At 41.3% G+C, this 12,467-nt stretch overlaps 1 protein-coding gene across 1 annotated transcript; it reads right to left on the bottom strand.

Moving 5' to 3' along the window:
- Positions 1 to 1,484: 1,484 nt before the first annotated feature.
- On the bottom strand, positions 1,485 to 12,312 carry TAF5 (TATA-box binding protein associated factor 5; the record flags this gene model as incomplete). The annotated part of the gene is made up of 11 exons (XM_080597799.1): positions 1,485 to 3,361; positions 3,870 to 4,047; positions 4,195 to 4,372; positions 4,786 to 4,950; positions 5,668 to 5,797; positions 6,770 to 6,890; positions 7,457 to 7,592; positions 8,058 to 8,221; positions 8,886 to 9,201; positions 10,293 to 10,530; positions 11,781 to 12,312. The coding sequence occupies 11 exons, from the start codon at positions 12,310 to 12,312 to the stop codon at positions 3,144 to 3,146; spliced, it is 2,376 nt and encodes a 791-aa protein (XP_080453925.1). The 3' UTR covers positions 1,485 to 3,143.
- Between the last annotated feature and the right edge of the window lie 155 nt (positions 12,313 to 12,467).

Below are 12,467 nucleotides of genomic sequence, written 5' to 3'. Positions count from 1 at the left end.
ACGAAGCAGACATACTTTTTTTCCTCTATCAGAAATAGTTATTTGTAGTGGAGATGGAGTACCTGATTCTTTTTGTGACTATTTTAACTCTTTTGCTGTTATAACACATCCTAAAATGACCTGGGCACCTGGTAGTAATTTAGGAAAGACCTCAGCATCATAACACCAAGCACAGAGCTTACAGATGAGCAAAGCATCTCTGCACTTCCAAGTGTTATGGTAGGTGGAACACATGGCCTGCAGATACTTGCTTGTCCTGGTTGCTTCTATTTTTTATGTTCCCAGCTAGTGGCTTACCTGAAAACCATTGCTTTTTCAATAATGTTAATGCAGCGCAGAATAGCAGACTGGCTTCTGCCTCTGTTGCCCATGTTTTACGTAGAGCCTTTTTGAGTGAAAAACCTCTCAACATAGACTGATCCAATCCTAGTATACATTTTTTTCTTTGAAGTTTATAAATGGGATTTGATGGCATGGAGGTGCTACATCTTTTTAGATCATGAGATCAAATTGAGCACAGTGCTTCCTGAGCACTCATTTGAGAGTATTTTGTCTTGTTATTGTGAGCCATCTTAGTCAAGGGGTCAGGAAGGGGAGTGGGAGGAATTGGGGGACCAGAACAGTGAAATATAGCGATTGTTTACTAATTGTGGTATTTGAGCTTTTTCTGTTACTGGCCTCTCTTAAAGAGGTAACTGCAGCATGAAAATAGCTTGCTTTTTGCTGATACCGAACTGTTACAACCCTACGTGTTCACAAATAGTAACTTAAGTAGTTCAATACTACTGCTTTTCAAGGCACAGTATCTTAATGAGATTTTCCTACCAGTTAGGTATATACAGCCCCTCTGTGCCCACCACTAAAGTTGGTCTGTCATGTTCTCTACCCACTGTCGTTCTATCCCTCAATATTCAGTAAAATTCAGTTCCTTAGTTTTCACACTAGTGCTGACATGAATGTGATTATGCAGCACACTGGAAGGCTGCCAGCAGCAGGGGTTGAACCCAGGACTTCTGATTCTCAAGCATGCTGCAAATACAATTCCTAAACTTAGAGCATCAGGAGATAGGCACAGTTGCTTGGAAAAAAGAGAATGTAATTCAGAGAAATTACACAAGGTTCTTGTGCTCTCCCACTCTCATTGGTGTATTCTTAGTCATTTTTAAATGCTGGCCCACCCTTCTGAATAAAATCTAGTGTCCTAATAATAGGAATAAATCTGTCTTATGTTTACGCCAACTGCCTCTGCTCTATACAGCTTTCCTGATTGGTGGTGGTAACTGTAATACACGTAATTAGCTAGAGTGTATCATCTGCCACTTGAACTAAATTTACATTAAACAGTTGGTCATCAACTACAGCACTTCTGAACTACTTTGTTTCTCTCAGGATAGTACTAACATTTATAAGCAGCATTCTTGCTTCCATTGCAGCCATCACGGGAAGTATCTTCTCATAACATATAGTCTACGGACACAAGCTATGTGGTTTTAGTATTTATTATACTATCAAAAGTATAAAACTGTACAAAATACAAAGGCAGAATGTGGCAGTGTTTTCTTTAAGCTGTCAAATCTGTACATGCTTTCAGGTAACTTGCTTGATTCACTGTAATTAAATCCAACAGGTTGTATTGGGTGCTAGGAAATTTTGAGGTACCATTCCGCGCCAAAAAAAAAAAAAAAGAAAAAAAACACCACACCTCAATAATTTAGTTAAAGAAAATACTTTGTCTTTAAAGAAAACTTCCAGGTGAATTTCCTAATGAATTTTCCACCCTTTATCTTGACGTTTAATGCCTCTAATGCACCTTTACTCCAAGGGTTAGAGTCAGAGAAAGGATGATAAGAGGTAGTTCTCCATTTATGTTACCTTTAGAAATGTCAAATCTTGTTTTTCGCATTTTCACTAGAGACTCAGCCATCATACAAGGGTCCTTGCCCTTATTGTAAGTAAAAGGGAACACAAAACACATTTCCCAGTATAGAGCTTGTAAGCTTAACAACAACAAAAAAAAGGAGAGGAAGGGCTTTCTTTTGGTAGTGATGTTCCTGTTCAAAGACCCAAAAAGTTCTGTCTCCCAGTGCTTTGCATGTTTTACTTTTCCTTAGAAACAAAGCTCTCAGCTTTACCAGTTGTCCAGCAAGACTTACTGGGGTGGTTTTCTAGGTGGAAAGCATCTCATCAGCAGATGAGCTAGCCTTTCAAAGCTGATAATCACACTTAGGACTGGTTAAGCTGCCAGCTCTGCAATAATGTTTTGATGTCTTGTCCGCTAGTTTTACAGTTTGATATACTAAACCATATGGAGAAAGGATGCAGGTTTTTGAAGCTCTTTTAGATCTAATAAGACAGGATTAATTCCCCTCTTTTTAAGTGGGTGAACCATTTCGGCTGTGCCTCAATCCCTTCTCCCCAACCCCCCTCCAATGTGTTCACACTGTATTTCTGGTTGCTTATCACACAGCAGAAGCTACCTGTGAAAACAGAACAACAAGATCTGCATTTCTGATACCTCAAAAAAGCACAGGAGTTTGAAATCTTTTCAGGACTTGGTGCTTGGATGCATAAAATCCATACGTAACTTCTCCACAGCTCCCCACAAGCTTCTGCCTGTTGGGCCTATTTTTTCAATGCCCTATTTGTTGCTGTGATAACTCTCACTATACCTGTTGCCCAGCCCAGGCTATAGTGAATTAAACTACATTCTTTTCTTAATAGTTTTTACCTGTGCTTGAGACTGATTAAACATTTGCCAACCGTAAGTTAAGTGCTTTAAAAAAATCATTTGAGAACACATACCAAGGCTGTTAACTTCCCAAAAGTTTCAGCAGAGCTCAACACCATCTCTGAGAGGAGACAGCCATTTTCATATACATACATACATATATTTTTATCAAAAGCACCATGAAACAATTCCTTCCTTTAAAGCCACGATGATGTCCTGTCAATCTCTAGCATTTTCAAACTGTGGATAAATATGAAAGCAGAACTCAGAAGACGCTGCTTGAGTTAGTTTACATAGTTTTGTTTTTCCTGCAACAGACCGGTGAGGTCCACTTGTACAAGACATTCCTCCTTGTCTCACATCCTGAGGTCGCTACTGAAACAACTTGGCGCAGCCAGTCTTACAGCTTCTCCGGTTACTGTGAACTGTAGGCTCCTGCAGCTAGTAGCAAGTTTCTGCGGGTAAAATGAAGGTGTACAACTGGGGTTGATTTGGTCATGTATGTACCTAGTAGTAAGTCCTGAGAGTTTTCAGGCAAGTTTATATGTCCAGTGGCTGTAGTAAAGTCATCAGTTTCTAAATCTTCAAATGCTTTCACAGCATCCCACAGCCGAACCGTGTTATCCATTGAACCTTAAAAAAAAAAAGCAACAATTTAAAGTCTTTTATGTACATAGAAAAAAGTTATATAAAAAGTTACAAGAGAGCAAGTCAGTACAACAGGAAAACAAGCAGCTCAAAAAGCAGGTTTACTCAAAACTGAATACTTAATGCCCTCAACCAAGCAAAACATGCTCTCAATCCAAGGGAACAGTTTTAACAAGCCTTGATCATAGTGAATGCACGTTACAGTTCTCACAATTGCAGCCGTGGTCCAGCCACTTCATGTCTGCCTTAGAGTTATTTCTGACTCCAGTCTCCTCCCCCTACACTACACACAGACCCAACCTTCACTCTCATCTAACTTGGTAACACCTTTCCATCAGTTCCTGGAATACTTTCTACCAGCAGTTTTAACTTGCTGCTTTTGCTTAAGCAAGTGATTCTCATTTGCCTTACTCGATATAAGGAATCCATAATATTGTTCCACTTCAGACTGATGGAACACAACGGAAGCTTCATCGCTTCTAGTGAATTTTACCTGATGCTAAGATTTCCCCATCTCTACTGAATCGAAGCGCATAGATAGTGTCAGTGTGCCCTTTCAATTCTCCAACCATCAAGCCATGCCCAATATCCCACAGCAGAACTCTGCCATCTGTTGCTCCAGTAGCCAGGAATCGTCCATTAGGAGAAAATGCCAACGAATGAATTGGTCCCTAAAACAGACATTAGGGGGGGGAAAGCCAAACTAGTTAAGTCTCATCATTTTCAGCCAGTCAAGCTGTATTCATTCCAAATGCTACTCTTCAGAATCCCACCACAGAAATAAAGTCACTTTCACACAATGAGTGATGTGCCTTTACCTTATGTCCAGTGAATATTCTTACACAATTCCCATTTAGAACATCCCAGAGCCGTACAGTCCTGTCTGCTGAGCCAGTGGCAATATAGTTAGAGTTGGGATGAAATCGGGTACATGTGACATCAGCAAGATGGCCAGCAAATATCCGTAAAGGCTGGTAGTGATCTGTTGCCCACAGTCTGAAAAAGACAAGCTTTATTAATATAAAGTACCATAATAACGTTTAGAATCTGTTGCACAATGATGAACAAGAGGATGTAATTCAGCAGTGGTTTCTTACTGAGCAGTTTACTGAATTAGCAGGATCTCTTCTGGAAAAGTACATTTTTCAGAAGGGAGAAATAAAGAACATTCTGTCATGGTTAGTGAACAATGAGAGAATACTTGTAACAGCCAAATAAGAGGACATTATTTCTGACATGTGTTGAATAGGAAAAAAATGCATTAAAACATTAATTTAGCCTCTTAATTCACATGAAATAAATGTTATTTCTTTTTATAGGTTAAGCTAGAGTATATGAGCTTATCACTTTCAGGGTTAATTCACCACAAAACTGACCTTGACAAGTAAAGAACTCATCTAGTTTCTTACCGAGCCACTCTGTCATGTCCCCCTGACACAAAGTAATATCCGTAAGGCGAGAACTGTGTATCCCATACTGGATAATTGTGTCCTTTATATCCCACCAAACATGTGAATGTTTGGAGACTCCACAATCTGACTGTGCCATCCTCAGAACAGGACAACAGATAGTTCCTGTAACAGGAGAACGTACAGAATGTTGCATGTAAAACTTACAGACTCTATAACCATTGCATAAGCTCTGTAAGAGTTCTATGATAAGAAAAACTCTGCACTGGGCAGCTGCTCTTTAGCACATCCCACATAAATGAGCATTTTGGTGAGGTAAACCACAGTAAACAATTCAAGAAGAATCCAGCCCTAGACCCTTATGCCCAAAAGAGAGACATTTGAATGTTGATGGCTAATTCTGATGATAAGGCAATAAAGGGCAGGAAAAGCTAGTCTTTGCTCAGGAACTCCATTTATGTGGAGAGGGGAAAAAAAAAAAAAAAAAGACACCAGTAAACTGCTACACTATGTTACTTTAAAAAAATCTTAATGCAACTCTAAACTAAATGACAAGATTCCCTGAAAGAAAATTCATACCATGTTCGCCTTCTCAATTCATAACTACAGATTCTATATTCACATTCCACACAAAGTTTTCTTCTCAACTGTGTTTCTGTGATGGCAGTCTCATGTAGCCACTTGCACATGAGCTATATTTTGGACATTTAAACCTCCTTTATACTGCCCAGGCTCTCATAATTACATAATGTTTTTTAATCTCATATTTTAAAGAATATGTGAGAATTGCTTTAACCTGGAGAAAGCTGGATTAAGAAGCGGTTGCACCTCAGAGCATACAATTAAGCCAAGTAAGCTAATTAGCTTGTAAACTTATTTTACCTATCAGGACTGAAGCTGGTGCCATAGACAGGTCCACTGTGACCATACAAAATCTTCAACTCACTGGCTGTTTTCTCATCCATGATCCTCTCCAGGACATCATCTGATTCTTTGTCGATTAGACTGAGGTCTGCAATATTTCAAAGTTCACATATCATAACTGCCAGAAGTTCAAAGACAAATGCCAGGAAAACAAATAATACTTTCTCTAAAAGAGGCAAGTACATCGTGAACAGGACAAAACACCTTGGATTTGCTAATTTTGAAATATACAATGGCATTTACAACACATTTACTGTTGTAAAAGGTGAAAATAACATTTTACACAAGTAATCACTCTCTCAAGTCTTCACTAAGAGATAAATTAATCCTAATGTGTGCTGTTTTTCATACATATAGTGTTCAGCCTTGAGACACACTTCATGAGATGCCGTATTTTCGTGTCTTTTGCCAGAAAGTTAATATACTACAAACATGCTTTTCAGGCAGTTTTGACAGCTGCACACCACACAAAACTTAAAACAACTTTCAGTCTGTAGGCTGTTTTTTGCTGAACATTGCAAACACATTTCAGTTAAATACCAAGACTAAGAACCATTCACTTGGTATCTAGCTTCAAACGCAACACACTGCTACATACAGAGCAGAATTAAAGCAGCCTGGTTTTCATGAATTTACATAGGTGTTGCGGTACAGAATATTTTCCTTCATGCTTCTCAAAGTCCCACCCTTTAACTTCCTCCAGGGTACCTCTATTTTCTTCCCTAGATCCCCTAAACCCAACTGTCTCCTACACCCTATAGCACCACCCAGTCAAGAAGCAAGATGGCTATTTCCACACTATTTACGGCTAGTTCAAACTCTGTGCTGACTACCTAGCAGCAGGTGTACACAACCAGATTTCTCATACCTTTAAAAATATATATATTTCTAATGGTAATACGTAAGATGCAATCACACATCTGTGCACATATTGTTTCTTCAAAGTGACAACATCCAACTGCTGAAAACCACTCTCCTGACATAGATATCTCTCTGTTCACAGAAAACACAGGCATCACAAACAGTACATGTTCATTTCAAGTGTTACAGTCTTAATTACCTGCTGCAGCTTTCACACTACGTAGCTTTTTCGGAGTCACAGACCACACTCTTACTGTAGAGTCAGCAAAGCCTCCTACAATCATGCTAGAGTCATCTGTAATATCCACTGCAGTTAGACCCTATACACAAAATAGCCATTTATGTTGTTTGTATCCTTCACAATGCATTTCAAATATTAATAAACCCTAAATGCTAACCAGAAAATTAACTAGAGTTATTTCCAAAAATTAAAAAAAGAGATTACTCTGGGATAGATTGGACAAAAGTATACATATATTTGAAATAAACAGATAAAAATTCTTGCACCATTAAAAATAAAGGTATATAAGTGAAGCACAGTTAACGTTGACAAAGCCGTACTTCTTTCCAGTATTTTGGTGCAAAATATCTACTGTATTCTGTGGAATACACTTAGGGCCACATAGGAAAAGTGAAAAAAAAAGAATTATGGCAATATCAGAGCAAATCCAAGGAATGTAGAAATGAAACTGGAATGAAACTGTGGAAATGTGTGTGGAAAAATGTGTGGAAATGAAACTGTGGAAATGAACTACATTAAAATTTTCAATGCTTATTCCAAATATTCTGATAACCCTTGTCAACTCCGTTAAGTCTTCTTTCTTAATAAAGGTGTTTATCATTTTGATTCCCTCTTTCATTTTACCCAAAGTCTTCTTTTACCAACCTGGTAAGCATTAAGGAATGTGTAGAAGCAGATGGAGGGCAGGCACTCTGGGCCAAGACGCACACGTCTGGCAGCTTCCTTCACATTCATTACTTTATCCAGTTTGTCAGAGTCTTTCAGTTCAGGCAGAGGAATTCTACAAGCACACATTTTTACGAACTAAAAGCACCTTCCAGATTGTCAGTTTAAACAGAGAAAGAAGAACCTTCCCATGCAACCCTATACTTCAATACTCAAATAGGAAAAAAAAAAGTATCTGGAAAAATAAAATACTATGTAAAAGATTATCTGATGAGAAAAAGAGGTAATAACTTTAAGAATTCCAGACAGGCAGTGGAACAAGGTAAGTAACGAGTATGACCTGAAAAGATCAGCAGGCAATCAAATAAAATTTTATCAAGGAAAATCTAGATCAACTTGAAGGGCAAAGGCAGAGGGTTTTATGCTAAGCTTTCCATAGCTTCCCTTAGAAGTCTTATGGCTAAAGCTGGCTACAGCTGAAATGGCCAAAGAGCTAAAAATGTCATGTAACCAGTCATGCAAATTTGGCATGATAAGACTGGATTTAACAAGACTTCTCTACAAATCGTTCCCTTGGTACCTGTTTTGGGGAGGAGCATTAGGGTCTTGTTTTTTACTTTTTGATCCTACACTATCTTTTTTAGGTTTTTTCTTCTTTGGTTTTCCTTCCTCATTTTCTCCTTCTTCATCTTCATCATCCAAAGGCACATCAAACTCTGGTTCTTTCAATAAGCCAAAGAACACCTGCAAGCCAATAAGATAGGTATGATGCAAAACTGTAACTGCTGCTCTTACTGAAAACTGATTTTTGAAATGGAAACTCTTTAATGCTAAACAATAAAGCTGCCCTTTTAAAACTGGTATGTTTAATATTACTGCATACACTACTGTTAGCCCGTAACAAGTGTAGTACACGTTCTGCTGTTTTACCCAACAACTAATCTGGACAATTCTAAGTTCTCCCCTTACCTCTTAGCACTACCCTAAAGCAAAATCCCTACAGCTCATATATTTTGTCAAGTACTGTGACACTACACTATCAAGATCTACATGAACAGTCCTTGCAGTAACAACTGGCAGTAAGAATTACTGCTGTTGTACAAGAGGAAGCCAAAGACACAGGTGTCCACGTTAAAACTACAGAGTGATTCCAGAGTTTAAGGCTAGGTCAGTGAACAGAATACAAAGTTGTCTCTCACAGGGATTCAACAGTTTCTTCTACGTGACACATTTTGATCTCTCTACTGGGGCCAACAGCTATTTGTACAGTTCTTTTCCTTTTTTCTGTTCATGTTGTCTTTTAAGATCTCAAGTGACAATAGTCAGTCTAGACTAAGTAAGGTGTCTTCCTGAAAAACTACTCCAGAACTGTTCCGATAATAAAAGCACAACAATCTTTCCCTCCTACCTTTGCTTTATTTGCCTCTCGTTTTGCCTCCCCAGCCAAGCTTCCAACCATGGCATCTATCTGTTGTTTACTTCGAGGCATTCCATCAAAGATATCAATGTAGAGATGTTCCTGAACAATGTTCCAGATCTGATTGTTCTGCTTTTCCTGCAGATGCCTCTTCAAGAGTTGGTAAGAGTCCCGGGAAATACGCAGCACAAACTTGCTTGTTCGGAAATCCAGCATGGTCTCGTTACCTTTCATATGTTCTTTTTTGGTTAAACTAGATAATACACGGAGGTCATCCTGGTAATAACACTCCTGATCCCCATGAAATCTGCAGAAAAAAAAATAACACGTGATAGGAGATGAAGTTCTTGTAATAAATCTTGTAAGTGCACATTTATTTACATCACTTTAACATAAAACATATAGCTTGGAAGCTACTAACTATATATGGAATTATTTTTCTAATAAAATAAATTTAATCCTGGGGGGAATAGATCAGTGTCTTAACTGTATACAGCAAAAGTATTCAATGGGAGAATCTCAGCGAAATTTATATGCACAAAGGGTTGCCTGAAGTAAATAGTTACACTGACATGTTTATTTACGTAAATGAAACCCAAATTTGTGGTATCATAAAGTACGAGGCATTTCTTACATAAGACTACCTGGATGCACTTACAGTTGATTCATTATATAAATATGCACATTTACCACTGAGTATGTTTCTCACTCTCCACTCACATTGTCTAACAGCTAACGTTTATCTAGAGAAAACAAGCCTTCCATTTCTATTCAAATCATGTTATAAAATACTCGCAGCAGGAAACATGTTAGCTACTTACAGAACTTTTTTTGCTGACTGTATTTGGGGGAGAAAAAGTTACCCTTTCGAGCTGAAGTATTTCATAACCACTCTGAACTCAGAAAGCAGACTGAATTTAAGTTTCTCCTCAAGCGATAAAGAAATGAAATATTGTAGAAGCACAGAAAATGGTAGATTAGCTATAAATTAATTCCTTTAATCCTATTAGAAGAATTTCAGTATACATACTATGACATCAGCAAACACTTATGGCATACACTGCTTTGTCATCTCAGTGCAATTTTATACTGCTAGAAAATGAGCCCACCATCTTTCCCTACAGCAGCATCATCTCCTCGTTGATACCTTGAAACAAGGTGCCATAAAGACTGCTCAAAATCTGCATGGGTATAGTTCAAATGTAGTTTGCACAACTTTCTAACACAGGAGGTTGGAAAAGGATTAAGAACAATTACAGTAATCCACAGTATCATTAGTTCAGATTCCAAATCCCTTCAGCATTAAAGAATAATGCATGCATACACACACCTTAAGCTCAGACTTAATAAAAGAAGCGAACACCAAGTAACGCAAATAAACAAATGAAAATAACTTACCTTTCAAAGAAAGACTTTGCCTCACTCTCGTGCTGATTGTAGACCAACTCCAAGTACATGTGCACAAAGAGAGGATAAAACAGTTGAGACAATTCAGCTCGATGACAGTCCAGCGAGCACTCAATGAAGTTTTTTAATCCACTGTAGTATTCCTCATACAGGGTGGGGTCCCCCTGCTGATTGTAGGCAGACAATACTGCACTCACATCTGGCTGATCTTCCACAACACCTCCTCCAACTGCAAAGGCATTTAACAACAGCTTGTAAGGCTGCCTGACAGAGCTGGCAAATATACAGAGGCTGACAACAACTCTGCTAAGGTGAGGCATTCGAGGAAAACGGAATATTAAGCCTTGTGCTTGTTCAGCCTTACGTTGAAATGACACAATTGAGAGGACAGCAGTATGTTAACTACAGTCCATCAGCCTATTCTCCAAGCACCCTTTGCCATTTTTCGTGTTTTCCCTGCCAACAGTTGCCTATAAGGTATCTAACATAGTGCCTAATTCATCTAAGGTAAGTGGAAAGAAGCCAACGTCATCACCAGACTCAGCTATCTTTACAGCAAAGACTAGAAACTGTCAAATGAGAAGCCGAATCTTTCTAAGCCTGTAAAATATATCCACTATAATTATTTTATTTCTAGTAACCAAACAAATGGAGTTCATCAAGTGAACAAGAACACTACAGAACCATTACAGGGCAATGACTTTTTGTCACCTGCTAACGCTCCATAGCAGTTATTAAACACCTTCATTGCTTTGTTTTTTGTATTAAAAAAAAAAAAAAAAGACTTCACACTATACACTTACTTGAACTCAGATACATAAGTTCCCAAAACACTTTCAATATTATACAAAGTTGCCTTACAAAACACCTTGAGTAAAAGTGCTTAGACTTCAATTATCTGTAGGACATTTCAAGCAGCTGGCAACCCCATAGACGAGAAACGTTTAAAGCCTCCTCTATAATTATCTTATGGCTCTTTCTTCAATATGCAGCCTGTTCATCAGGACTGTGGTCTTATCCCTGCAGCCACATCCTGGACCATCACCCCGAACTACAAAGGAAACATTTATCCTCTTGCAACGCAGTTGGCTAAGACAGGACGCACAGACAACGGGAAGCACCCTTCCCTTTGACAGTGCTCCCTTTAAGTGTGAGGCCCCCTAGCCTTGATCCCTTCCTCCAGGAGGAGCACCCTGAGAGATCCCAGTCTCTTCCCAAGTTGTCTTCCCAAGTTGTGTGGGGGACTGATGGACCCAGGGGACCCAGGGTTTCCCTCCGACAATGAAGCCTAACTCCCGGGGAGTGCCACCCTATGGGAGGCACAGCCTGACCCCTCTCCTCATGCCCTAACATCAAGGAGAGCCCCCGAGGCTGCGGGAGGCGAGGGCACCCCAAATCCCCAGGGGGCCCCGCTGGACTGGGGCACCCTCCAGCTCCCGCCCGGGGCAGCACCGCTCGCATCTCCCGCTCGGGCCCCACCTTTCCCCGGCGGCACGGCGGCGGCTGCCGCCACCCCGGGGCTGGCAGAGGCGACGGTGGCGACGCTGCCTCCTATCGAGATGGCGGCGGCGGAGGTGACCCGGTTGAGCAGCGCCTCGCTGCCGCCGACATCCCCCTCGCCGCCGGCTGCTCCCAAAAGCCCGGCTCCGGTGGGGCTGAGGGCAGCGGCTCCCAGGTCGTCGCCGAGCAGGCGTGCTTCCCGGCGGAGGATCTCCTCGGACTCGCGGAGGTTGCTCCGCCGCAGGAACTGCAGCACGGCCACGAGCGTCTGCCGGTCCAGCGCCGCCGGGGAGGCGGCCGGGCCCGGTGCCGCAGCCTTAGCGGCGGCCGCCGCATCCCCGCCATTCCCCGCCGCCTCCCCCTCAGCCGCCGGGGCCGGAGGAGCGGCAGGGGCTGTGGCGGCGGCGGCGGCGGTCGGGGGAGCGGCGGCGGGGGGCTGCGGCGGCGTCCCCGCCTCGGGGTCGGGCTTCACCGCCGCCACCTCCGGCGGCTCCTCAGCTACCGCCGCCATCTTGCATCGCCCCCCATTCGCCGCCGGCGGGCGGCCGCCGCAAGGCGCGGACGCTTTTTGCGACGGTCAGGGCAGAGGCCGGGCGCTCGCGGCTTCGTTTTGCGACGGTGCCAGGGTGGTTTACGGCAGCGCGGTGAAGGGCTAGGGGAGCGCTG

This window comes from Anser brachyrhynchus, assembly GCF_964034855.1.
Source record: "Anser brachyrhynchus genome assembly, chromosome: 6".
Lineage (NCBI taxonomy): Eukaryota > Metazoa > Chordata > Aves > Anseriformes > Anatidae > Anser > Anser brachyrhynchus.
The sequence above is the reverse complement of the archived record's forward strand: the minus strand, read 5'-3'. Positions and strand labels throughout refer to the sequence as shown.